The sequence below is a fragment of the Scomber scombrus genome, chromosome 15 (assembly GCF_963691925.1).
Source record: "Scomber scombrus chromosome 15, fScoSco1.1, whole genome shotgun sequence".
Lineage (NCBI taxonomy): Eukaryota > Metazoa > Chordata > Actinopteri > Scombriformes > Scombridae > Scomber > Scomber scombrus.
Genome location: NC_084984.1, coordinates 19,684,169 through 19,710,788, shown reverse-complemented (window position 1 = coordinate 19,710,788; position 26,620 = coordinate 19,684,169). Strand labels below are relative to the sequence as shown.

General features: G+C 40.1%; 2 protein-coding genes across 3 annotated transcripts in view; both read right to left on the bottom strand.

The window, feature by feature from the left end:
• Positions 1 to 393: 393 nt before the first annotated feature.
• LOC133995776 (phospholipid-transporting ATPase ID-like) lies at positions 394 to 17,074 on the bottom strand. Its single transcript, XM_062435257.1, has 28 exons — positions 16,714 to 17,074; positions 15,771 to 15,854; positions 15,500 to 15,558; positions 15,227 to 15,340; positions 14,951 to 15,049; positions 14,449 to 14,510; positions 14,241 to 14,313; positions 14,029 to 14,099; positions 13,632 to 13,714; positions 13,039 to 13,197; positions 9,009 to 9,097; positions 8,332 to 8,525; positions 8,016 to 8,224; positions 7,885 to 7,928; positions 7,620 to 7,785; positions 7,003 to 7,191; positions 6,389 to 6,504; positions 6,108 to 6,272; positions 5,799 to 5,910; positions 5,465 to 5,570; positions 5,068 to 5,218; positions 4,490 to 4,673; positions 4,140 to 4,363; positions 3,447 to 3,530; positions 3,040 to 3,285; positions 2,795 to 2,933; positions 2,240 to 2,370; positions 394 to 1,998 (listed from the first exon to the last, which is right to left on the bottom strand). The coding sequence occupies exons 2-28, from the start codon at positions 15,823 to 15,825 to the stop codon at positions 1,735 to 1,737; spliced, it is 3,588 nt and encodes a 1,195-aa protein (XP_062291241.1). The 5' UTR covers positions 15,826 to 15,854; positions 16,714 to 17,074; the 3' UTR covers positions 394 to 1,734.
• A 1,656-nt stretch (positions 17,075 to 18,730) lies between these two features.
• The window catches only part of LOC133995775 (protein unc-13 homolog B-like), a 70,555-nt gene continuing 62,665 nt past the window's right edge, over positions 18,731 to 26,620 (bottom strand). For both annotated transcript variants that reach the window (XM_062435255.1, XM_062435256.1), the window contains 9 exons: positions 24,087 to 24,175; positions 23,824 to 23,970; positions 23,585 to 23,708; positions 23,392 to 23,445; positions 23,166 to 23,243; positions 22,678 to 22,825; positions 22,076 to 22,168; positions 21,818 to 21,977; positions 18,731 to 21,236 (listed from right to left, as the gene is read on the bottom strand). In XM_062435255.1, coding sequence (XP_062291239.1) covers positions 20,951 to 21,236; positions 21,818 to 21,977; positions 22,076 to 22,168; positions 22,678 to 22,825; positions 23,166 to 23,243; positions 23,392 to 23,445; positions 23,585 to 23,708; positions 23,824 to 23,970; positions 24,087 to 24,175 — 1,179 coding nt within the window. In that variant the 3' untranslated portion in view covers positions 18,731 to 20,950. The remainder of the gene's footprint in view (positions 21,237 to 21,817; positions 21,978 to 22,075; positions 22,169 to 22,677; positions 22,826 to 23,165; positions 23,244 to 23,391; positions 23,446 to 23,584; positions 23,709 to 23,823; positions 23,971 to 24,086; positions 24,176 to 26,620) is intronic.

The window sequence follows — 26,620 nt, the reverse complement described above, 5'->3', positions numbered from 1 at the left end:
GGTATAGGTCTGCTCAAGGTTACAGTATCACTAGCATTGTCCTGACCAACTATGAGATAAGTCACTGTAATATATGATTTTGTGATAGTTTTTTTTGATATAACAAGATAAAATTACGTGTTATAACCCCCCCAAAACACTTTGTTAAACAGAAATGTGTATCTAGTCATAACAGGAAAATATGTTATAACATGAATATCTTATCTTAAAATGTCTTGAAGGGTCACATTTAAAAACAAAGGTTTTCAAGTTATCAGAAGAAACTGAGAATATTTAAGTATTTACTAAAATTTGCTCACCATTCTTTCACTATATCTTTGTTTCTACCTCTGCCAATTTCTGTCTTGACAGTTAATCAATTTGTTTAGGAAGAAAATTACCACACAGTTGTAAATCAACGTCTTTGGTTTATTCACATAAGATCCCCCATTTAGAAATTTGAATGATCATGTTCATGCTTCTGTCCCATCAGATATGAGTCAGCAGAACCTGATATGATAACATGACAGTCTCAATGCAAAATATAATGAGCGACATGTGCATTCTGCTGGTCCTCTTATGACACTTTAACCATTATTTCACATTGACTTTACTGGCTCTGGAAAGTTGAAAACACAGACACAAAGACAACACTGACCCCTGGCTGCACTGTGACAATACTGTGACTGAGTGGTCAAACAGATTAGTAACTCGGTGCAGACAAACATAAAAAAAATCATGTTAATAATTATGTAAACAATAAAAGCTAACAGAGTAAAAAACAAGTCACTGTGTTACTTAACAATTAATGTGAGGGGGAAAAACAATTAAAAAGGTACAAAATGCAACTTCATGTTGCAGGCAGTGTGGTAATCCAGGTTATCCAGATCAGCAAGTGGCAACTTTTAAAATAAATTTAACAACCTTAAAATCACAAAAAATATTATAAAAAAGGCGTGCATGACACAAAGTTAGTCTCATTGCAATTTATGGTTTTGTGCATTTTAGCCCATGAAGTATAAACTGCATACAGTATTTCTGGACATTTCCCAAAGCTTACTACAATATTTTTAGGCTAATTTTCTACCTTCCGTGCTGCTTTTAGTTTCTATTTATTTCACTTCTGTATTAAATCATGCTTGAGATTGGATCAACCTGAACACTTTTAGACACTATTTTTTGTCACATCTACATTACCAGTTGCAATCAGGGACTGTTCTGAAAACTCTGTTAGTGCGTTCAAGTTCCCTCTGATATCTAAAGTTTGAGAGTTCAGCTAAATTTGTGAGCTATGTTACTAGAAGATCAACCTGCTCAGGCATGTTGTTAGATAATATTAATTGAATCCTTTTTCAGCACCTAACTTAGTTGCAAAATATGTAGATTGCAGTGTTCTTAAGTACAACAAAAAGGCTTCTGAATGTCTGTTAAGAAGGAATAAAATGCATCTACAATCTTCTAGTAGGCTCTGGAAAACAGTCAACATTAATGTGAACTACAATATATAAGAGTTGTACTTTTTGAGCTGAAAAGCCCACCAGTGTGGGCTGTATGTATTCCCAAGTTCCCCCCTCTTCACAGTTTTACCAACATTCATCATTAGAAGTATAAAAGTCTGGCCTGGAACACATCCAGGTAGTCAACTTTACCCTGTGCATCCTCTCTAAAGTAGGAGCCAAGCTCAAAAATAAAAAACATATTGGTCCCACACACTCTGCAGCAGTTTAGTCCCTGCATACCTCCTGTCTGATGGCTCTAGGGCTGCTCCGGCTCCTCTGGTTCCTCTCTAATGGTGCGGTAGTGCTGTGGCTGATTCTCAGCCAGAGGAGAGTCTGTTTCAGTGAACAGGACCTGTCTCTTCACGGGACGTTTCATCAAGAACCTTCCAGATGTAACCAGAGCACCATAGCCCTGGGAGTGAGAGAAGGCGTAGCCTGACCGCCGGGTGCTGATACGCCTGGTAGGTGCACGGCGAGGTGCAGGAGCTGGCAGCGCCTCCTTTCGCAACTTATACCTCACCTACAAGAAACATGGGTACATTTCAGCTCACTCAGGGCAGAATATTACCATTAATTTGGATGCTTCTTCAGGGTTTACTCATATCACTTATATTTTAAAACCATATTTAAACAGTAGTCTGTATTTAAACTATGTATTGCCAATTAAAACATTTATCATGCATATAACTGTAACATTATTAATAGGGGTGGCAGGTTGCACAAAAGACAGGATGGTTTAATAGTGAGTGTTATGATCGCACCTTGTCATTGATGGTGGGCCAAAGCTGAACGAGAATGAAGCGGAAAGCCACCACAGGCAGGATACAGAGGAGGGAAGTCAGGAATATGGTCAGCCAAACGTTGGGCTGATTCAAAGAATTTCTTGCGGTGCCTTTGGTCCCAAAATCACCAGACATGAAGTAGTCAGAATCACATTTGAAACAGGATCTATTGTTACACAGCTGTATGGTATTGTGTATGGATTGCAAGTGACTTAAAGGATGAAAGATTCAGTGCACAAACTGAAAAAACATGAATATAATGAAATTACATGGAAACACATGGGTGTGTAGCAGGATTATTGGCAAACCAATTCTCAGCTCTTTTGTTAGCTTGTTTTGGGACCTTATTGATGTTTAAGGACCAGTGTGTAATATTTAGTAGCATCTAGTGGTAAGGTTTGAGATTGCAACCAAATGAATGCTGGTGAGGAAATGAATCCTGCAGTTGCCTGAATGGATTTTCTCAGGAATAAACAGAAGATTAAGAGGCACTGACATCCTCTCTGCCACCATAAATAAGTTGAATCTACTCACCGATGAAGGGGAAAGAGGAGGTGAAGATGAAGAACATGCCATTGCTGTACATGGTAAATGTGATGGCAAAATAGGCAGCCAGGCTGCCCCACACAAAGAACTGGTTCACTGCTGTCCAGTAATGGGTGTCCAGACACAACTGAAAAATGTGATTTTGAGTAAAAATTTGTTTTTTTCTTTATCTGGGTGCACAAAAATAATTTAGGGTGTGTGTAAGAGTGGATGATAGGAAGTGTGCCCCTCACCTGTATGTTCATCACAACGAGCAGACAGGTCTGCGCCAGCAAAGCAAAGGACTGATAGTCTGCGATGTCTTTGCCGTCATCTCGGACCGTGTCACGCATGGCAGCCCATGGTATGAAGAAGAGGACGAGGGAGCTGTAGCAACTGTGCATCATACAGCGCACAAAGGCTTTCTTATTGAAGTATAGGTTCAGCGGGCCTGGAGAGTAGAGCTGAGGATACTGAAAACTCCAGCGGTCATTCACATCCTACACACACAGAGGGTTAGAGAAAAAGATAGGAAAAAGACTTAATACATATATAATACAATAAGAATAAATGATATGATGTCAAACTTGTTTAAGTTGTTATTCAATTTGTGCATAGTTGTGTTTTTTTAATAATGACTTATATTCCCCTTAATGCATACCTGGTCAAAGAGACTCATGCCAAGAACAGGAAGAGCTGTGTAAACCAGGTTGTACAAGGTGATGAACCACTCGTCATACACAGTCTATGAATAAAAACAACAAAGACAACATTACACATCAAAATACAGCATTATTATATGTATTACATGCATACAGTATATACCTCTCCTAAAACACTTGGTGGAGAAGTCTGTAGTCAATGCTATTTAGGAAACAATTTACATTTTTCTTTCAAATGTCTATGTCTATAAAAGGACCCTGTGGGGTCTTAATTATACGTGAAGGAGTATTTCAGCTCTGCAATTAATACTTTTGTAAACAGAACAACATTCAGTTTTAGGTGGAACTGTGTGTGTGAGAGGGTTTGTTATAACTATAAGACCGTTTTGGCTGTAATTTTGGGAACTTATAATGCTGTGTTGCATTGTATAGTATGATCCAATGATGTTACATGTGTCTCCTTAACACAGTAAATTCATTCATTTAACATCATAACATTACAACTGAAGTGGAGTGAAACTAACAGTATCATACATTTATGGTCAAAAAGTCAATACAAACTATTCTTAGTTACTTTTGTGCCTTACTACAGTCCTCATTCACACTGCATGTAATGTAACCCATTAAACAAAACATAATTTCAATGGTAGCTTGTACTTGTCAAATTTCAGCAGCAACATTTCTTCTCTCACCTGTGCAGAGAAGCCGCAGAAGAAGGCGTACCAGAAATGCACAAAGGTGAAGGTGAAGTTCTTGTAAAAGAAATATTGCAGGAACTTGCACATGCGTAAATAGGACCAGCGACCATGCACCAGCAGGAGGCGTTGGAGGTAACGGAACTGGGCGAAGGAGAAGTCACTGGAGAGAACTGCCTGCATGCCCTCCTGACCACTGATACCTACACCGATATGAGCAGCTGAAGGACAGACAGGAAATAAAGAAGCAGATTTAAAGTTGATGTTTGTCAAAGAATACACACAATGAATGGCAGTAACCTTTTATCTAGCTGTTTGGTATTAGAGTCCGAGTTGAACGAGCTTACTCTTGATCATGCTGACATCATTGGCTCCGTCCCCAATGGCCAGAGTGACAGCTTGCTTGTACTTCTTGACCAGCTGAACCACTTGGGCCTTCTGTAGAGGAGTGACCCTGCAGCAAATCACCGTCTGACACATACATGCTGTCCTCAGCAGCTCAATCTGCAAGTCCTTTTCCAGTCCAAAGGCCTGAGGAGGAAAGAGGAGAGGGCAACGGACGTAAGTCCCTCAACATAACATTACCATCCTCAAAATAATACCAAAACACCAAAAAGAAGGTCTCCATTTCTTGTTTATGTTTTTATTGTAGAATGTAACCCACTCCAAAGAAAACCTATAAAAAATAGAGAAAGTGTGACCTCAGCGCCCTCAGTGACACAGATTATTAACAGTCAGTGTGGAAACCTTGCTGCTAAACATCATCACTTTTTAGGCCTCACCAGGCAACTAAATTTATCAAGGAACAGAACATTCAGCAGGACTTTTTCTGCATCGAAGACATAGGGAGACAAAAGGGTACAAACTTTATTGTTGATTCAGCAGCTACTGGAAAAAGTGATGTGCCTGAAAGAAGCTCTCTCACCAGACTGTGTCCATTTATAACTAGGGCATATTCTCCGTCCACCTTCTCATCCTCCACGCTCACTGTCTTCTGAAGCCAAAACAGGCCTGCGCGAGCCTCTTTAACAATTGGTTGGTCTGCTGCTTCTGGACACATTTTCCTTCTTGCATTCCTAAAATCAGGAGGATATGGAGATGTGTTTTTCTCAAAATAAGGTGTTTGGGATAGAAACAAATGATGTAAACTTATGAACATGTCAGAACTTGGCAACAACAGTTTTAGCAGTAACAGTTTAATGATAAATTCAATGATAAACTTTGATCAGATTCTTCTTCTTCTTCATGGCTACTCAACAACATAATGTCTCCTTCGATGGCTGCGTATCTTAACTGGCTGACTTAATTTCTGACTAACTTACTGTAGCTCCTCTCTGACTCCTTCGGCTGTATTTGCTGCCACAACGAAAATCTCCTTCATCTCCTCTCTCAGCATGTTGCAGGAATAGCCAATATTCTCCGCGGTCTCTGTTTCAAAAAAATCAATATTTACAATCACTGTGGTGCAGTTAATCTGACAAACATGTTAAACAGCAACTTTGGCTCTTGTTCATTTGTCAAGTAAACCTTTGGAAACTGGGCCCCCGGGGTGTCTGACACATTGAGATTAACAATGATACATCAGTATATTTCTCATACTATTACTTACTTCAGCCTGAAATGTATGATGTGAATGGAAATATATGTGACACCAACCCTGTTTATCCCCAGTCAAGACCCAGATTTTGATGTCAGCTTTAGCCAGTTGCTCTATTGTCTGTGGCACACCATCCTGCAGCTTGTCCTCCACAGCTGTCGCCCCCAAAAGCTAAAAACAAACAAACAAGATGATATATTTTTGTTAATCTGAGACAGAGTTTCATCATGTAATGTGTTATGGTGCAGAATATAGTGCATAAATTCCTCCCCATATTAATCAAACGACCAACTACCAGCCAAAAAGTTAATTGTTGAGTCAATCAAACTATCTAACAATGTGTCAAAGTACTCAACAGTTGGACTCACCATCAGGTCTTTTTCTATCTCCTCATAAAGTTCATCAAGTCTCTCCTCTCGATCGTCCATGGTGGTGCTGGCCTCATGGTGGCGCCGTTTCCAATCCTCCATGTAGCTCTCATCCAAATCCTTGTAGGCCAAAACCAGCGTACGGAGGCCATCACCTGCATACTCCTATTTCAGTTTGGACAGATTAAAGCAGTTAAAAACACAAATCCTGACAAGTTTTCAATATACATTAGTTTTGTTTAGGAATACACATCTCAAAAAACAACAGCAGCATCACATACATTGAGGTGTCCGGTGGTAACGTCCATCAACTTGTTACAGGATGGGTGCAGTCTTTCATAGATGATGGTGTCTGCTCCTTTGCAGTATAGAATCATCCTGCCATTGGGGCCACGCACTGGAAATCATAGTGAAAGTTACTTTGCAACAATTTGTCTGGTGGTTTACTTTGGCTTAGTTGTAAGTTTAAAAAAATAAAAATAAATAATAGGTGTCATTTCCCTGCAAGTGTTTGTGCACAGCATAGGAAATAAATGTTCCAAGTCTTGACATAAAAACTGTTGCTAGGATTATTTTTATGAGTTTAAATGAACGTCTTTAATGTGAATAAGGTCAGTTCCTGATTTTAATAGATTGCTTTTGAGCAGCCAACAGAGAAGTCTCAATTGTCAGAGCGTCCTTGAATGCACCAGCAGGTAACTGTTTTATCATGGAATTATAAGTGGGATCAAAGCCATGTAGGACACACATTGTTCCGTGTAAAGGACTAAATATCAAAAGGAAATAATCCAATATCACTTCTTGTAAGAAGATAGTCGTTCAAACATAATTTTTTGGCAACACACAAAGCCACACACATAGAAAACCAAACATCTTCGTCTCTACTTTCTCTCACCGATGACTGACATCCTCTTGCGCACATTGTTGAAGTCCAGAACAGCTAGGAGGTCATAGGTGACTTGTTTTCCCATCTCCATGATCATGATGGTGTCTGGAGTGCGTGAGCGGAACACAAACCCAAAGTTTCTTGCTGCAGTCACCAGGGCACCTTCATCAGGAGACTGAGCCTGATAGTAGAGCTCACCTGCCAGGAAAAGAAGATATATCTAAATAAATATGTCAAACAATTTTGATGGCACAAGTTTTCATTTGTAGAAATATGGAACAATTCTGAAGAAAAGCTGGGGAGTGGGGTAGATTGTTGTCTGCTACCTTGTATTTTTTTTTCTTCAAACTACAGGACACCAAAGTCAGACGTTTTCAAATATTGCAGACAGTGGCTTTAATATAATTATTCATGAATTTAATCTTATCCTAGTGTTGCTAAAAAGAAGAAACTAAACTGAAATAAAGAAAAGGAATATGCATTATTCAGGACTGACCTCTTTTAGGATTTCACACACCATTCAAAATTAATTTAATCATCAGATACAGCACATGAGAAGCATAACCCTCCTTTTTGAAAGCTCTGCAGCCATGCAGTAATAAAGATTTCCATTAGAGGACACTCACCCTCTTTCTTCTCCTCAGGCATGACAGTGTGGCACAGAGCCAACAAGCGAAAGAAGTCCTGCGCTTCTGGGTTTCCTTCTCTCACTGTTTCCCCCAGTTTGTGGTCGTGAAAGATGAACTTTGGATCAGCCAGATGGTTCCAGGAGAAATCCACTTTTTCTGTCTTCTGCAGAGAAAACAAAAAGAAGAGAAAACAGTTGTTGGAGTAATACATACTTTTAAATTCACAAAAATATATGATAATGTGTCAGTGCTCTCTTCTTACCTCTGTTATTTCTACCCTTTGTCCAGAAAAGTCAAACAGCTCCCCTGAATGACAGAGAAAGACACACCAAAATCAGCCATTGAGCTTATGCTGTTGTGTCCACCCATATTTACATAAGCAGAGCTGCTCACCATATGGTTTCCCATTGATGGTGCACTTATTGAAAGTCATGATGTTCTGCGTAAGGGTGCCAGTCTTGTCGCTGAAGATATACTTGATCTGGCCCAGCTCTTCGTTGAGTGTGGTGGTCCTCGCCTGGGCAGGAGTGTCATTCTTGGGGTAATACATCTTCCGGTCCCAGTCTATGTAGAAGCTGTTCCCCAGACGGATGATCTCCACACTGACATGTAAAGGTAAAGATGTCAAAGTTTAAGACATAAACACAGACTACTGTCACTGCCACAGTGACTTTTGTTGATATAGTTATCTTGCTGTGCTCGAACATACCTGACATAGAGAGAAATGGGCACCACTGTGTTGAGGATAATGACGTAGGACCAGAAAGAGAGGAAGGAAGAGAGAGCGGCATTTACCCCTTCTTCTCGAGGGAGGAACACTGTGAACACTGAACCTTCCCTCACCTCCCAGATTCCATTGCCAATGGCCAGAACAGAGCACATGAGCGCCAGGAAACCAAAGATCTGATAATTAAAGATACACACATCTTGAAGTTTCAAAATAATATTGCACTGATTATATCAACCAGTTGAAAAATGTATCTGCATTTCATAAATGAATGATTTTATGAAGGTAATGAGACAGAAATGTTAAGTAAAGACTAATGCGCAAACTCCTGAAATCAGTATTCAACTTTACATTTTTGGCATGACAGCAGGGAAATTTTAGATATTTTTAATAGCAATTTCATTACTTTTTTATTTTAAGGGTTTATTAAAAACTGACTACTGTCATGAGTTCTGATCAAAACCTAGCTTTGTGTACATTATAATACATTTCTGTCACAAGAAACATGACAAAATGTACCTACTGCTCCTAATTTTTTGGGGATTCGTTCATAAGTTGGTTTAAGTGATGGATTTAAAGTTACAAATTATGGCTAACATTAGACAATATTTTTGGCTGTAGTGTACATATGAGCTTGTGTGTATGGACATTGAACTCACACATAACACCAAGACATTCATGAGGTGATCAATGCTTGTCCGTTTGAATATTGTCTTTCCGCTGTTCTGCATCAGCTTGGTGTCAGGACCTGGAAAGGTTCAATATCTTGTTCAGATACACATCATGCAGATAAGAGGCAAATACATATACTGATCAGTCACAACATTAAAACCAACTGCCTACTATTGTGTAAGTCCCCCTTGTACTGCCAAAATATCTCTGAAACATCAAAGCATGGACTCCACAGGACCTCTGATGGTGTTCTTTGGTATCCGGGACCAACATTTTAGCAGCAGATGTTTTAAGTCCTCTAAGTTGCGAGGTGGGGTCTCCATAGATTGGATTGTTTTTCCAGCACATCCCACAAATAAGATTTGGGGAATTTGGAGACCAAGGCAATACCAGGAACTCTTAATCAGATTCCTCAAACCATTCCTCAACAATGTGGCAGGGTGCATTATCATAGTAACATCCACATGAATGCCAGGACCCAAAGTTTCCAGCAGAACATAGCTCAGTGCATCACCCTGACTCCTGAGGCTTGGTGCCATCTATTCCCCAGGTAAACAAACATACACCCGGCCATCCACATGAAACCATTGCTCCATGGTTCAGTTCTGACACTCACGTACCCATTGTAGATGCTTTTGGAGGTAGAGAGGGTTCAGCATGCAGCATTTTGTGCAATAATAGCTCTTTTGTGGGATCGGACCAGATGGGCTAGCCTTCACTGCACACATGCATCAATGAGCATTGTGCCCATGATCCTGACGCTAGTTTACCGGTTGTTTTTTCTTGAACTGCTTTTGGTCGGTACTGAACACTGCAAGACCCAACAAGACCTGGGGCCTCATGTACAAAGGGTGCGTACGCACAAAAACGCGGCGTACGTTCTTTTTCACGGCAAAGTTCAGATGTATCAAGAGTGAAATGACCGTGGACATGTGCGGTGCCTCACGCCAACTTCATGGCTGGCGTACGCACGTTTCTACAGCTGTTGATCCTTTGGCGACACTTAGAGGTTATGCTGGGAAACTGTTATAATAAATAAATGTGAAAACAATCCTCAGACTGAGTGATGTTCACATCAGAACATGAACAATTAACACTGATGAACAATTAACACACCCACGTGTCTGCAATTACATGAGTGGATATAAAAGCATGCGCAGAGTGGTGCAGAAAATACCGTTAACAACAATGGCTGCTTTAGCAGTATTAGAAGACATTGTACATGGTGTAATACGAAGAGAGCGTGTGTTCAGAGACTGAGGATTTAATGGCACATGATGACAACTGGCTCATCAGCCGCTTTAGGTTCCCGAGGGCAATCCTCCTGTAACTGTGCGCAGAGCTGCCGCCGGCCTTGGAGCGCGACACAGCGAGGAGCCATGCGCTGCCTGTATCCATATAGGTGCTGACCACACTGGGGTTCCTAGCAACCGGGGCATTCCAGAGGGAGCTGGCCGACCGATCGGGACTGTGCCAGTCGACCTGAGCCGAGCCATGCCAGCCGTGTTGGACGGAATTATCCGCATGTCAGCCAGGTCTATATCAAATTCCCATACAATGCAGCTGAACAGGTCAACATTAAAGCGCAATTTGCAGCGAGAGCCTGTTTTCCTAATGTAATCGGAGCTATCGACTGCACACACATTGCTATTAAAGCGCCATCACATGATGAATTTGTATATGTCAACAGGAAACATTTTCATTCGATCAATGTACAGATCATATGTGATGCGCAAATGCGCACATGCACAATGCGCATCATTGAGCATGTGCGCCCCCAAATACTATCCCGTCTTCACAGCATCGTTACTAGTCAGGTTAAAGTTAGTGACTTGCTGGTTAAACTATAGCTTCAGATCTTTCTAACAAGCCCCTGATTGTCTCTGTGTGCAGAGTACTCATGTTAATAACCCTGTGCGTAAAGTGTGAAATGTCTTAATCAGCCTCACCTTTTCCCCTGCGCACTTCTGCATTAATTTGCAACAATACTGTGTGATCCTTGGGGGTAATCAGAGTCACCCACATGTGCTCCCACCACCCCTGAGAAAGCAGTGTCACCCACGATTGCGGCGACTCTCTGTTCAAACGGTGTGGGCCCCTTTTCTCTGTCCCCCCCGCCTGTTTTGGCCACACTTTGGCGTCGGGCAGCCGTCATCCGCTTCACATCCACCTTGATGTCGGACCACTTCTTTTTCAATTCAGCATGTGTGCACTTTTCTGACCCCACAGCATGGACAGCCTCACACACACTCTCCCACTCACTCCTCTTGCGTTTATTGTTTATGCCGGAGGACAGCGTGCCAAAGAGTACATTTTTGCGCGCCTCCACTTCAGTGAGTAGCGTCTCCAATTAGCTTTCTGTAAAGTTCTTCTTTTTTCCCGTCTTACTCATTCTTTTGTTTTAATTTTCTGATCGTGCAGAGAGGAGAATCTCAGGTGCAGGGCCCATTTAAATATGATTTGCGTATTTAAATGGGGGCGTGGACAGGGAGGGGTCCGGTGTGCGCTCAATTCCACGTTGATTGGGATGTACAAAGGAAATGTGCTTGGATTCATGCATACGCACAGATTCATACATCTGGATTTTTTTTGTGCGTATGACGTTTTCTGGATTTGAGCATACGCCATGTTTCAGTAGGAAATCCACGCACATCTTTGTACATGAGGCCCCTGCTGTTTTGGAGATGTTCAGACCCAGTTATCTTACCATATCAGTTTGGCCCTTGTCAAAGTTGCTCAGATCCCTACATTTTTGCTGCTTCTAACACATCAACTTCCGTGTTATTCACTTCACTTCTGTTGTGGCTGATTAGATTGGATAGTACATTTTCAGTTCAGTTCATTTTGAAGTAGACATTTTTCTCACTTGTACTACATTCATTGACATCTTAACAAACAGGGTTAGGTTAATTTAGGTTTGTTCATTGTTTCCTTCACTCTGTCACAATAGCAGAGCAGGTGGACCCAAATACAGAGAGCAAAGCAGGACTAAAGAAAAAAAAAGATGTTTACACAAAAAACAAAAAGAGCTGAAACACAGGGACAACGAAGAACTAAGCAGGCAGAACAGGAAAGAAGGACAAGAAGACTCGACAAAGAACAGAACAGAAAAACTGAACTTAAATACACAGGGGATAATTGCAAATGGGACACAGGTGAAACACAATCAACCGAGGTGGGGAAAACGCAGGAAGTAAAGTTAACAGAAACACAACAAGAGCATATTTCAAAAATAAAACAGGAACTAGACTATGAGTCCACACTCAAACAAAGAAAGTCCTGGTGGGATGTGACACACTTGGTTGAATATGCTGCTATGTGTTTGTTTGTTTTAAGATATATTCATTGTGTGTTCTTTTTTAGCTCATGCAGTACGTATGTTTTACTTTCATTGGGCTTCACTTTGTTTAGGTAAGATGTAAATTTGAACTTGTGTTCAGGACTTAACAGACCAATAATTTCTTATCAGGCAAGAGTCCAAAGTTTGCTTATAAAATGATTCAGATCAGCAGTTTGCTAGAGTTAGCAACTTGTGGCTAGCAGAGTTAATGATTCCTCACTTACCACGATTTTCTATTATCCCAATAAAGTTCATGTAGTACTAGTCACGGCTATATATTATTTACTGTTATTACTTTGTTTTTTCTAGTTCTCAGACAGATCTGTTTTATGAATCTTGAGTATCCTTTGTGAAGCCCTGCAGACTAGAGGTGTACTTCTCAAATTTAAAGTCCCTATCCACTCAACAATATATCTTTTTCCTTTTTCCTTTAGTTGAATGTTTGAGCTTCACTGTGCAGATTAAAACTAGGAACCTGTTTTTACATTCATCTGCTGAAAGTGGAAAGTTCACTTTCATAGGGGTACGCCTATGAGCATGATCTGTAGTGGAAACTTGAAGCCTCCAGTGCTCATACACTAAGAGTGGACTTTACAGTTAAGTAGGAGCCATCTTGTGTCCAGCAGTTAAACTTCTGATATGAAATATATGTGCATAATATGCTAGTGAGCATTTACCTCCAAACACAACCAGACCGAAGCACCACTCCGTGTTCCTCAGAGTACATCCTCGCAGCAGCACCTTGTCGTTGTCCAAAGCGTACATCTGTTCATTCAGAGTCAGCGTCCCTTTGTATTTGTCCAAACGGTTGTTGGGAGGCTCACATCGCACTTCACCTGAGAGACACAGAGGTCAGGTGTTAGCAACACATCCAGGGAAACAGTTCATCTTGTGCCATAGTCAAGGTAGTAGTGAAGAATATATAGGGCTGCAACAACATGTTTTTTTTTTATTTTTTAAAACCTTTTTTAAACTATTACATTTTACATAGTACAGAAAGCCATTTACTCTTGAAGAAAACATGTTTTTTGTATTCACCTGTAAAGGTTTTAAATTCACTTTGAGCAAGAAAGATTCCAAAATTTCAATCTTTTTTTTTTTTTTTTTTTCATGAAATAAGTGCATACAACAGAAATCCAACAGAAATCCCAATAACTTGACTGAAAATTAAGGACATTTTTTCCTCCAAGATTGGTACTTGGTGAAGAATCCAGATCGCAATTTTTAAAATCTTGTTGTCTGTTTAATGTTGTTCCATTCAGCTTCTCACCATTGAAGCCAGCCAGTGCATCGATGTGGTCTCCCAGCTCTCCAGTTACAGTCAGGGCCTGTTTCACCTTCAGATTGGTTTCACTGGGGGAGACCAAGAGGACATGAGAAGGATGTGACTGAAGGGAAATCCAAGAAAGTGTGAGACTTCAGCTGTCAGCTATGCCTATATACCGATGCACACACACACACACACACACACACACACACACACACACACACACACACACACACACACACACACACACACACACACACACACACACACACACACACAGACACACACAGACACACACACACACACACACACACACACACACACACACACACACCCCACCATCTAAAAAGCTTATATATGCCAGGAAAACATACCCAAAATTCAAACTAAATATACACACCCATCTAGTTCAGCAGTTTCCACGTAGACCAGGTTGAGAGGCTCACTGCTGCACAGCAACAGAAGGTCTGCCTAAGAAAAAAAAATAGAGTAAAGTAACTGTACTGAAAGTATAGAAGATAATAAGATACACTTTATTATCCCATGTGGGAACTTTGTATTGGACATAAAATCTGTTATTGTGACATTGCATTTGATTATCTCCGTACTTACTGTGACGAACTGATTATTCTCCAGTTTGATTATGTCTCCAACCTGAACATTCATCCATTTTTCACTTCTCAGTCTAAGAGAAAAACAACACAAAACATAAAACAAACCATAAAATCACAAATCATAACATTTTGCTTTTTATGTGTGTTCTTTCTTTTAATACACACCATTTACAGATATACAATATGAAATATGTATCTTGACTCACTCTCCATCGATGAGGACGTCCACTCTCCGGTTATTCACTTGATTGTCACTTTTGTGTCTGTTCTACTCAGTTAATACAAGATGAGGAGAAAACAGTGTTTATTTAGTTATTATATTATGATTAAGTTACTTATTTTCTGTCTCAACACTGAGTGGGATTCTTTACTTTATATATAAACTTCTCCGATAAATCTCTACATACTTGAGCCTGAATCTGATCTGAAATAAGTGACAAGACAATGGAAGCAACCCGTGAAGCAACCTAACAACCTTAGCAACAAACGCTATGGAAAAAGGAGCTTTAAGAGGAGGCTTAAGCCTGGGCTTTTGATTTTCGGAGCATTTAGCATTACAGATGTTCACCAGAAGTTTTGGAACTGTTTAACATAGACATCCAAAATCATAACTGTATGAAAATAACAGAAAATCATATAAAGCATAATATGTCCACATTAATAAAAGGCTTTGTCCCCCCAGTTTTCTTATACTAATAGACAGCTTACTATGTCATCAGTGGCATCCTTCACTGCTGTTATAGCCAGCACCAGAATCAGAGGGACAGCCGTGGTGAACCAGGAGAGAGAGGAGATTTGTGGGATTAGCTGTCAACACAACACACACCCACACCCACACACACACACACACACACACACACACACACACACACACACACACACACACACACACACACACACACAAATTTAATTCCAACTCAGCAGACATTTGCCTTCAAATCAACAAAAACTTTACAACTGCACATGTGTAAAAACAACGTTTACCTGAAGGCAAAAGAGAAAGAGGAAGTAGCCGTTGGCGAGCCTCTGGAACTGCTCGAAGAGGTTAAGTGGCAGGAAGGTGAAAATATTGTATTTGGAGGTCTTGATGGCATTATTCTGAAGCAGGAATGAAGTAACAGATGACGGTTACAGTGCTGCTGTGTACTCTAATACAATGTAACATGGCGTACGATAAAGACAAAAGACCATAAAAGTACTTAGCACACCACAGAGGCTATACTGAATTATAAAGAAAGTTTCTGTTTCTATACTTACAGCATATTGATAAGACAGGTTGAAAGGTCTGTCATTAGCTCGCAAGTATCTCTCCTCCTCTGTAGGTAAAGAAATAAACAGATTCAGAAGAAGAGAGAGTTGAAGGTATATCAGAGTACATCATACTACATACTAAGATATAAGTGCTACTAATCCACTGACATTTTTAAACTTCGTATGTGACATACTGTATATTTAATGTAAGGACAAGAAAAACATACAAAGACAATTAAATGTTCAACATAAAGTTTGCAAGCTTAAAAGATCTCACCTTGCTTTTGCTGCTTCCCAAACAATTGGCCAAAGTATGACGCTATTGATCCCATCTTTAGCTCAATTTCGTCATGTTTCAAACCTACAGCAGAAAAAAGGGGTTTAAGTGCTTATCACAGAGTGACATACAGTCATTCTTTTGTAGTCAGACTATACAGAGATAGCAACCGAAAGGGGAAACTGTAGTCAGGGGGGAACCAGATTGTTTATGAAAGGTCAGATGAAGTGTGATTTGGTGCAAAAATGTATATCCTAACAAAGTAAAGGCAATTAGTGTGTTTTACTTTTTAAAGTAAGGTGATGGTAAAGAGCAGAACATGCTTTCAGTAACACATGCCATGCTATGCCTCTATAACCCTTCAAAAAAGAAAATGAATGACTTTTCTGTGCATTTCTTTAAACATTTGAAGGTAACATGATATTTAAATGTGGAAACATGTTGGACATGCATTGGATGCAAAGGACTCAAGACTTTATCTGTGCTGCAGAGCAGTTAAGCCATGTATCCACTCCCTGCTCAACCCTTTGTACCAGATATATGACAGATAATCCATAACCGCAAAGATCAAGATCATGATAAGAACGTGAAGGTTTGACTTGTGTACTTGTACATTCACATTTACTCATCTACAGCGTTTAACACACTGTGACATAAAAAATTAGAACAGAATCAGGCAACAATTAAAAGATGTTTGTGTTTTTCCTGCGTCTTAATGGAGAAAGGTTTCAGAGTTCAAACTCCAAAAGGTTTGGTTTGGAATGTTACACACACATCTATGAATTTTATTTGAGTTGTGAATTGTGAATCTGAAATGATTTTCAGGTTCAGATATTATTTCAAATGGTTCAAAATATTTGCTCTTCATGATCTTTGTCCACAAAAGTACCAGATGTGCAGTATTTTCCTGCTGTCTCACAACAAATGAAAATTAGCCACATACCTCAAACAAAAATGTGATTTCTTGTGTCCTTTAAGTCCTTCACACACAAAGACACGAGGCCAAAAAAACCCAAAAAAAACACAAAAGAGAGGGGAAAAAAAGAAACTACAAGTTCCAATCCACCCCTTGTTTCCGTCTCAGATAAAATAAATCCAGGAACTTGTCTGTGCGTAGGCCGAGAAGCACCAACCAATTCCTAGACGGAGGATGGGGTTCGGCTTGGGGCCCCCAGCTGGATGAAAGACACACAGGATGGAAGACAGGTGAAGTGGTGTGGTGTTGAGAGAGGCACCTACAGTAGAGGTTTCAAGTTCATGCAGGAAGAGCCGGGATCCCCCTGCACCTAACAGCTCAAGGCTTGAGCAAACAATGCAGCGATCTTTGGACCTGGATGGTGAGACGAGGCAGGAGTGGAGGGGCAGTAAAACAACAGTACAGGTGAATGACTTCAGCCAATCAGGGCCAAAATAAAGTACTATGACCTGGGCAGAGAGGTATGTAACACACCCAGTGATGGGTGCGCATGCTCAGACTTACAACTTATCTTCCTCTTATTTTCAAAATGAGTTCCTTTAGTCCCACTTCGCCTCCTTCACAGGTGCATGGAAAGCATAGCACCTGCTGCATTCTTGAAGGATAAACATTTTTTATGATTTCTAAAAGTGACCTATGACAGCTGTGAATATTGTGACCATATTACTCATATGCACATCCAGGTGCTTCCAGAAATGGAATTTAATACGTGGGCTTGAACACAAAGGAACGCTGTGTCGTCCAGGGGACCAACATGAACCACTTGCTAAATTAGTTAGTGTGTGCAGGTGTGTGTGCTCTCTGCCTGCAGATACACAGACGCACAGATGTGCACGTGCAAAGACATACTCACATAATGTTTAAAACAGACCTGATGGTTGTCTTTGGGTGGATGGAACTCTGACCTCGACAGGAAGGCGGGCCACGTTGATACATTTTCCTGATTATCAAGTGAAGAAAAAAATAATAATCAAGACCACTGGTGAGATGTGAACAAAAGAACGTCTTGCATTTCATAGCTGCAAAGTGGTAGTATGAAATTCATCTGGCAGTTACACAAAAGATACCAAAGTGATAAATCATAAATGACATTTCTCAATTAATTTTGAAACTTTGGGGCAGTATAATATACCACAATCTAAATCTGAGTCTGCCATATTCATACCAAGCTGAATCTTGAAAAATACACAGGTTACAGGCTAAAAGTTTTCAAGAATCAACACATGAAGTTGAAGATCAAAATTGCACCTAATAAGCATTTAAAAACTACTACTCTTTTGGTTTATTCATTGCCGGTGCAAATATTTTCACACCCATAAACATATGACAAGAAGTGAAATTTGATACTTCACCAGTCGCAGGCCAACTAACTGCTTTTATTAATATCAAACAAAGGTTCATGTTAATGAATAACCACCATCTGTCTGCCTGATGAACTCAATATTCAAGATGAAAAAAAAGGATTTTCTTGGGGTCCTATTGAGCAAAGGTAATGATTGGTTATTGGTTTGTTTTAAACTAACAAAAAATGGCCTTTTGGTCTGATGCAGATGTAAGAAATTAAGGCTAAATGTTCATAAGATTTTAAAAAGAAGTGTGCTGCCCCCCCACAAAAAAATAACATTACACTCTAAAAAGTTATTAAGTGAATTCAACTAAAACTGGGCACCAGAAATAAATGCTGCAATTACACTCATCTACCATATTTGAGACAATACATTTCAAGTTGGTTTATTTTCATAGACAAAATCCCTTCACTTTGTAATAATAATCTAAACATGAATTTATTCATGTCAAATTAAGGACTTTTTTAAGCATGCACTTAAATTCAATTAGTTGAAATTAACTAGTTCATGAGGTGAGTGATAGTGCTCCAGAAACTTAATGTTGCCACTGGAAACACCTAATTAAAAAATCCTACTAGAAATCTGTCTTCATCTGCAGTCAGTGTCATGTTGTAGTGGAAAGAAGCAGGTGCACACAGTTATAGATACTTCTTAGATACTTTATACAAAATTCATTAATTGAAATGTTTACATGATGACAACATTTCAAAAGTAGTGACAATACATAGAAAACACCACAGAAATGCAGTTACTGTGACTGTTATACTGTACTTGTTAACTACTGCAGTGATTTAGTGCAAGGGTTAACAAATTTAGAAAATATAGAAATGAAAAAACACAGAAAAAAAAGAGATCAAAAGTGAACACTTGCAACTTGGCACAAGGGACATATATATTACAGAATGGCTAAGAAATATTTGCCCTCATAAACTGATAACATTATTCACAAGGTGCTGTAACAAAGAGGAATCTGAATCTGTGGTTTCTACAGAGTGTGGTCGGCTTAAAAATGTACACACATTGAGGTTCTGGTATTATACAGTGGTAATATCCATCGTTCATTAAGAGTAACATCAGTTAAGAATACGTTCACTGGCACACTTTTTTTTATTATTACTCTTGTCCATCAAACTGAAACATATCTTACAATACAGTGATTGACATCATTCCAAACTATTAAATACACAAAACACATTTACAAAACTTCAAAAAGGAAAATAACACAAATGATAACAGACAGCAAAGAAAAACCAGCCTAGACGTAGTTACATTTGCAATATCATCATAGATTAAAAAGTACAAAATAAGAAGGAACGTCACGGAAAATGTATTTGACACCATTATGGGCAAAGAAGTGGCTGATCCTCATTGCTGAGAGCCAATGGAAATAGAGGGATTAAAAAAAAAAGAGATTACACAATCTAGGTTTTTCACCAAAGTAAGGCCACTCATAGGAAGAGTAGTAGAAAACAGAGCAAGAAGATAAAATGTATGTAAACCATAAGTAATTCTACACTCTGTATCAACTTAGCAGTTGAGGAGCTTGTGTCTACAATGTTCAGATATACTTTAATGGAAGAAAAAGTTATCTTAAGTTCAATATGTAATATTTCTTTTCTATAAAGGAAAATTTCCTAAAGAAGGTCATCTCTTTTGTCAGTCACCAACAAACACTATGTTTACTTTATTCTGAAGGTGAACTGTATACATCTCACCCCTTCAGTTGACCTGCTGTTTACTTCCAGGACGCTGCAGCAGCAACTCATTCAGACTTACCATTGTGCAAAACTCTCAAACATACAAACAACATGTCCGTTTCCAGCAGTAAACAATATTTTTAAACAATGAGCTTTCGAAAAGAACAAACAAAAATAAATATTTATAAAAAATAAATAAAATGGCTACAGCATCATGGTGAGCCAGAAGTCGTTATATATATATATATACTGAATAAATATGGCCATAACAGGACTCTTCCTTCAACATGCATATCAAATATCCACCCTGTTAGTCTCCTTTTTTCATGAGGGTTTGATTTAAATTATATTGTTGATCTCACTGCTTAGGTTATTTACTTATAATATCACTGAGGAAACAGGAAGGGGAACAATCATTCTCATTGTGAAGTAAGAAACTAAATATGACAAGGCACACAATTAACATATCAGTCCTTTAAATTAAGGGGTAAAATGATCACTAAGTACCTTCTCTTCTCTTAATATTTCATTATCTTCACTGACAGAGAACAGTGTTTCCACATTTACTCAAACCATCAGAGTGGAGCTATATAGGACAGGGCATTCAAAATACTTTCTCTTACTTCACACATTCACAGTTTGTAGAGTGTAAGGCATCAAACACATGGCCACAGTTTGAGGGGTTTAGGTGGGGTTATTACACAACAACACTGAGGGAGGTGAAGGAACTTGTTTTGGCCCTCCAGCAGAGTCTGGCATCCTCTGTTCCTTTGAGGCTAAGGTGTCCAGCTGGGAAGATGAGGAATGGGGGTTAAAAAAGAAACAAAGGTTAAATGACGTAAGTGGTCACTGCCTGGTGAAACAGCTGGTGAGTGGAAGGTGGAGTGAGCCGGTGTCTGTGTGGTTGTGTGCTGTACAGCAGTAGCTCTGTAAATAACGTTTGAGGAACGCGGAAAGTGAGTGAAAATACCCAGAGTGTGAACGTGACAGTGTGTCGGTGAGCTTGGCAAGGCGCCACCAGTCAGTCAACAGCAGCTAAGACACATCAAAGGTCTAAGAAAAGACTCTATGTAGGGAAGATTATTCCCTGCTTTTATGACTTATTCTGAAACGTGGAGAGTTCCATCCTTTCTGTCTTTCTCTCTCCTTCCCCGGCACTCCTCATCTGCCCTCCTCTGCCGATCGCGTCTCTGATTTCAGCCTGACAAACTCCTTGGCCACGTCGTCGCTGGAGCGCTGGGAGAGGATTCGCATGGCGGTGAGGCCGGTGTCGTCCATGTGGATGCGTTGGCCCAGCGGACACCAGCAGGCGCAGTTGCCCTTCTCCATGATGTCTCTTAACTGTATCACGGCCAAGCCCACCACTCGGTCGGCCCGGCCGAAGCAGTAGTCTTTGACGCAGGCTTGCAGCTCGTAGCACTCAAAGCCATCCTGCTTGCCCAGAACACTGTGTAGAGAGAACACAGACGTTTAAACATTCAGTCATTCAACCCTCACACAGTGCTATAGCAAGCTCGCCCACTTAATGCTACACTTATTTATTTTTGGATGTAGTAGCAAAACAAAGGGGAAAAAAACCCACCTTACTGTAAATGCTCTCCATTTACTTTAAGAATGAACATCAGCAAAGCATCACAGGTAAACCACTTTGGTAAACATTAACACAGCTGACCGTCACTACATCATCCTGAGTAGTGACGGTCATATTCTTCCAATATCTGCTACTTACAGCCACTTATTACACATAATGAGCAAGTTGCTAAATGCAGCTATAAAAATAACGAGCAAAGATATCTGGGATAGTTTGCAGCAATCACACAACTATAGAATAGATAGAGTGATCTGCAACTACAACCAATCACCTGGCTAATGATGCTGCTTGATAGCAGCAAAAATAATTATGAAGTAAAAGAGTTTGCACACTACTGCACAAACTATTTCCAGGTGAGCAAGTTCAACATCTTTAAAAAAAATCTTTGTAAATAACTGCAACATGACAAAATCAGGTACATCTGTCATCGTGCTTACAAGTTGAAGCTCTCATTGTACTTGGGAGACCAGCTGTTGTTCTTAGATTTGGTCTGGAATTTACGCTTCTTGTCGCTGAGCTGAGGTCCGATCATGGTGATCTCCACAAAGGGCCGGAACATGCCGGACGTCTGCCATTTTAAGTCGTTGGCTCCCACGACTACACATGCAAACACAGAGAGGAGAGGGACAAGATGTCAGATAGACACTTTTCTTAAAATGACACATTTTACATTTTTTTGAAAAACTCAAACTGACCTTTGACAGTAACCTTGCGCTCCCCACTCCCAGGATGAGTGTACAGCTCAATCTGGATGGACAGTTCACCAATCGGTTTGTCCACACCTGAGCCTAGATTAATGCACAGAGCAGATACATCACTTAGCTTTCATTTGGACTGACGAAGATATGAACACTTTGATTCATAATGCAGAGTCAAAATGAGAAGGGGATACAGGTGGAGAGGTTGAGTTGGGATTCATCTACCCACCTTAGTGGCACAGAGTGACAAAAGCAAAATGTACAAAAGGGAGAGCGTGTGGGGAAGGAGAGGAGGGACTGGCAGATGATTTCAATGAAACCTACCCCTGCTGGGCTGTATTTTTTCATTGGGAGTTAACCTAATACCCTTTCCATTGTGCACTGGCACAGAGGCAGCACAAGAGATAAAGAGAAGACAGCAATAACATGTCAACAAATTACAGCATCTAGGACATTTTCAACACAGAAATACACAGAAAAAAGGAAAATAGTCAGTGAAATCTCTCCTTTATCTAACATGTAGTTCAGTTACTGCCCTCTCCTGGTCGACCATGGGAAAAGCTTTCTTCCTATCCCTTCAGATGTATCATTAGGCATACCTTGTGCATGTTGGGTGGTCACAAAGGTTTTGATGAGCGTGTCTGTTGTTTGAGTGTAGAGGGACAGAGCGTGGCGTAGAGAGGACAGCTCAGGACTCTTCTCCAGGAACGCCTTCTTCAGCCCGTTCCCTCCCGCGTGGAAATATTGCTGTAAAGCAAACAGAAGGTGAAAGGTGAAACAGAATTTTGGTCAGAATATTTTGATTTTTTGGTGTTATATGAACACTGCAGAATCTAGCATCTGGAACAGTGACAATCAATCACTGTCAAAAAAGGCCCTAGTTGGAGAAATAGTCAGAATTATCCTTTAATTGTAAAAGATTTCCCTGTTACCACTCTATTATGATGTTAAAATCAGCAATCTTATTGGTCACAACTCACTTATATAACCCTCCTGGGAACCTGATTAATGGATGAATACTTGATGAAGCTAATTTGACCCGTCTGCCCTGCATTCTAATGAAACCAAAACCGCAGTATAAACTGACCTTGATCGTGTCCAGTGCCACGTCCATGACAGCACACTGCCTGGGAGACAGGCTTTTAGCCTCCCCCGCCATGTGATCCTACACATCCAAATGATAGAGATGAGTTAGCTCCATAAAAATACACATACTAAAAGAATAGTTTTGTGTTCAGGTCTTCAGCTGTTTGGTAACACAGGAGGACATTTAACATGGTGTAAACGTGCAGTATAGGAGGGCATTATGATACCTTGAGTTTGGAGAGCTGACCCAGTTCTTTTGCAGCTGAGAGGATCTGTGCTCCCTGAGAAAGAATAAAGAGGGGAGGGGGGACTGAGTTGCTGCTCTCTCTTTCATTTCATTTCTGCACTTAAAATTCAATTTGCAATCTCTACAAATGCTGACGCTAACAAACATTAAACTGATGCTGTTGCTGAGCTTACAAAAGTGTCGTTGCCCTGTGGCAGAACGATGGTCTTCTCCAGGCTGCTCATTACAATCCTCCACAGCTCCTTGAGCACACGCTTCAATACAGTCTTCTCACATACGGTGGCAAACAGTGTCAACCTGTGAAATCATGCAAACACACACAAAAGTTCAACAGCTGGATATAAGTCACACTGACCACAGAAAGTCTGGGTGTATTGTTAAAAAGACCCCAGTCTCAAATGAATTCACTCACTTCCCATCCAGGAAATCCATGAGCGGCCGCAGCATATTGTCGGAGTCGGCATCCACCTGGTTTTTGTTATTGGCATTGAGCGGACCTTTGATCTGGTACAGCAGAGATGCCATCTGTCGCATACACTCATTGATGCGGATCTGGAAACTGGAAAGAAGGAAAGAATAAGGATCTATCAGCAAAAATACATGTATGGTTGCTGGATAAACTTAATATTGTATTTACATGTGAGTCTGTCAGTTTTAGGGTTAGTTTTAGGCTACCTGTTCCCAAATGTACTGCTGAGCTCATCCAACACATTGTTCAGCTTCACCTGCAGGTCGTTCAATAAGTCACTGGCCTCAGTGTCCATCTGTAGAAAGACAGGTAGACACAAGCCCAGAAGACTATTAGTTTAAATTTAAAATGTGTTGACTGAAGAGCTTTTGCAAACTTGGAAAAATAATTATTCTAAAGAATGTGAGTACCAGCTCTCCTATGAACACGGTGAACATAAAACCCTTCTACAGCATGTCTTAATTTTGCAACTTTTGGCCAAAATGTGTCAAACTACCTTTGAGCTTATTAAAGCTGCATTTCACAGCAAAAACTAGAAGCTACAAATAGCAGCAAGATTTCAAGATGTTAAAAAAGGACTTCAATAACCAGCAGTTGTGTTATCACCATGTTATGATGCAAAAAGCACATCAGCCAGTCTGTCAGGCTTTATGCTTCAGGGATATCAAAAGGATGAGAGAGGCAAAAAATCTCTCTCAAGTTTCACTGTATTATTTGTCTTCAATGCTGAAGTTCCAGTTTGTTAACTCCTGTAGCAGAGAAATGTGCACCATGGAAAAAATACAATTAAAATTCAACACATACAGCCGGGCAAACCCACCTTTTTAACAGGAGTCTCCAACTTTCAAAAGAGAGCACGTTGAAAAAAAAAAAAAAGTTTAACATTGCAGGAGATGTGCGTCTTTCAAGTGGTTAGTCTCACAAGCACGGGGTGAGGGAACGAGAAGGAAAGTAACAGATCCATGGATTAGCACTAGTATACCTAACCCAGGTATACTGCGGCATCATCTAAATAAGCACCACCTGGAGGGGTGTTAAGCCATATGGATGAAACTACGATGTGGCTCATTAGGTGAATGATCCAATGGCCTTTTGATTCATGGCCTGTCAGGGTTACGTGGCACCATTAGTGAGGAGAGACTGAAAACTTTCTGCTACGCATCACAAACGGGAAAGCTTTAGGGGAGGAAAGTCAGCTAGAGATAGATTGTGTTCTGTTTGTTATGTGCTGTGAGTTTTGCTTTAGCCGGAGAGTATTTCTAATATTAATATGTATGTGTCTGTGCATCCTACACTCACCTTTTTGTCTTCGAATGCAAATTCAGTCTACAACAGCATGGAAAGGTGGAAGGTAACACAGGACAACCTCATTTAATATGTCACTTTACATTCAGAATTTGATTTCATTTATATTAAGTGGGAAACTACGGAGGATCGATGGTAATACAAAGTGCCGTGGCAGCATATATACCCCTGTATGCATGTGACCTACCTTTTCTACTGGTGTATCCATCTTTGTTTGGTGGGAATGTTTTGAGATTATTTTTAAGAGAGAAATAAAAAATAGAAACTGTCATAAAAAGGCTTCTCTCACTGAAAAATACTGAATGTCATGATGTAAGAACCAGGCAAAATCACAAGTCTAGAGAACATAAAGTTTCTCTCTAAGCTACTTTAAATTCCCTTAAATACAGCAATTTTCACAGTGGAAAACATGCTGTATTTGTAACATCAACACCCACCTTCTCCGTGTCAGTCTATCGCAAACAAAAGAAAATTAAAAAGAAAACACAAATTAAGAAACGGTAAAATAAGAAAAATCTAGAAATAACCATTGTTTAAAGGAGAAATGAGTGACCAAGTCTGAGGAAAGGCCAGGGGAAATGCCATTGAAAGAAGGCGTAATCACCACAGATGATAAAAAGTGGACAGAATAAACACTCCCGTGATAACTGCAACTAAAGACGTGTAGTTGCAGTGGGACTGATTATCAGTGTGGAGTTGCTGGGAGTAGAAAAAATAGGGAAACAGATCACAAAAATGACTTGGGCTCCACTTCACACTGCAACAAACCTCAACCTCTATTTTCTCCCCTTCCTCCCCTACTTCCTCTTCCTCCCCTACTTCCTCTTCTTCTTCTTCCTCACTCTCCTGAAATTAGGCGTGGCAGCGAAAAGACAACACACAAAAAACATTTGATTCTCATCGCTGCCAAAACCACGACCATATTCATTAAGGTGCCTGAAAATGAGTAGTACAATAGTTTGGATGATCAACAAAATGAAACAGAACGTGATCCTTTAAGCTTATTGGTCCATTCCCAAAGATGGTTCCAATCACAACAATATTTAACATGTGCGTATATGCAGTCATGTATCACAGAACATGTATGCATATACAGTAAACTTGCCTGCCATGCTAGCATTCTATTGTTGCTCTAGAAAAAAGAGGAAAAACATGACTTGACTTTTCCAAAAAATACATTTGTTAGTTGTCAAAATCTGAAGGTGGAAGAAGAAAAAATTCAAACATGTTTTGTGTTTTTGGTGGTGTTGTGTACTTTAATTGTGGCAAATGAAAATGAAATTTGGCAAAAATAATGAGCAAATAATGAGCATATTTTGTCATTGTTGGCCAGCACGTCTCTGCCTCGTGATGACAATGGACGTTGACTGGTTGGTCATCTCAGGAGTTGTGCTGCTGGCTGCTAGCAGCTAAGATGAGTGGCTGGCACCTGACC

Bases quoted from the DNA above. Each gene is read 5' to 3' on its own strand.
- LOC133995776 (XM_062435257.1), bottom strand. From the start codon at position 15,825: ATGGGATCAATAGCGTCATACTTTGGCCAATTGTTTGGGAAGCAGCAA. The intron at 6,273-6,388 runs GTATGTGATGCT...AAACTGAAATAG, and splicing joins TTACCACCGGACACCTCAAT to GAGTATGCAGGTGATGGCCT. The intron at 5,911-6,107 runs GTGAGTCCAACT...GTTTGTTTTTAG, and splicing joins AGATAGAAAAAGACCTGATG to CTTTTGGGGGCGACAGCTGT.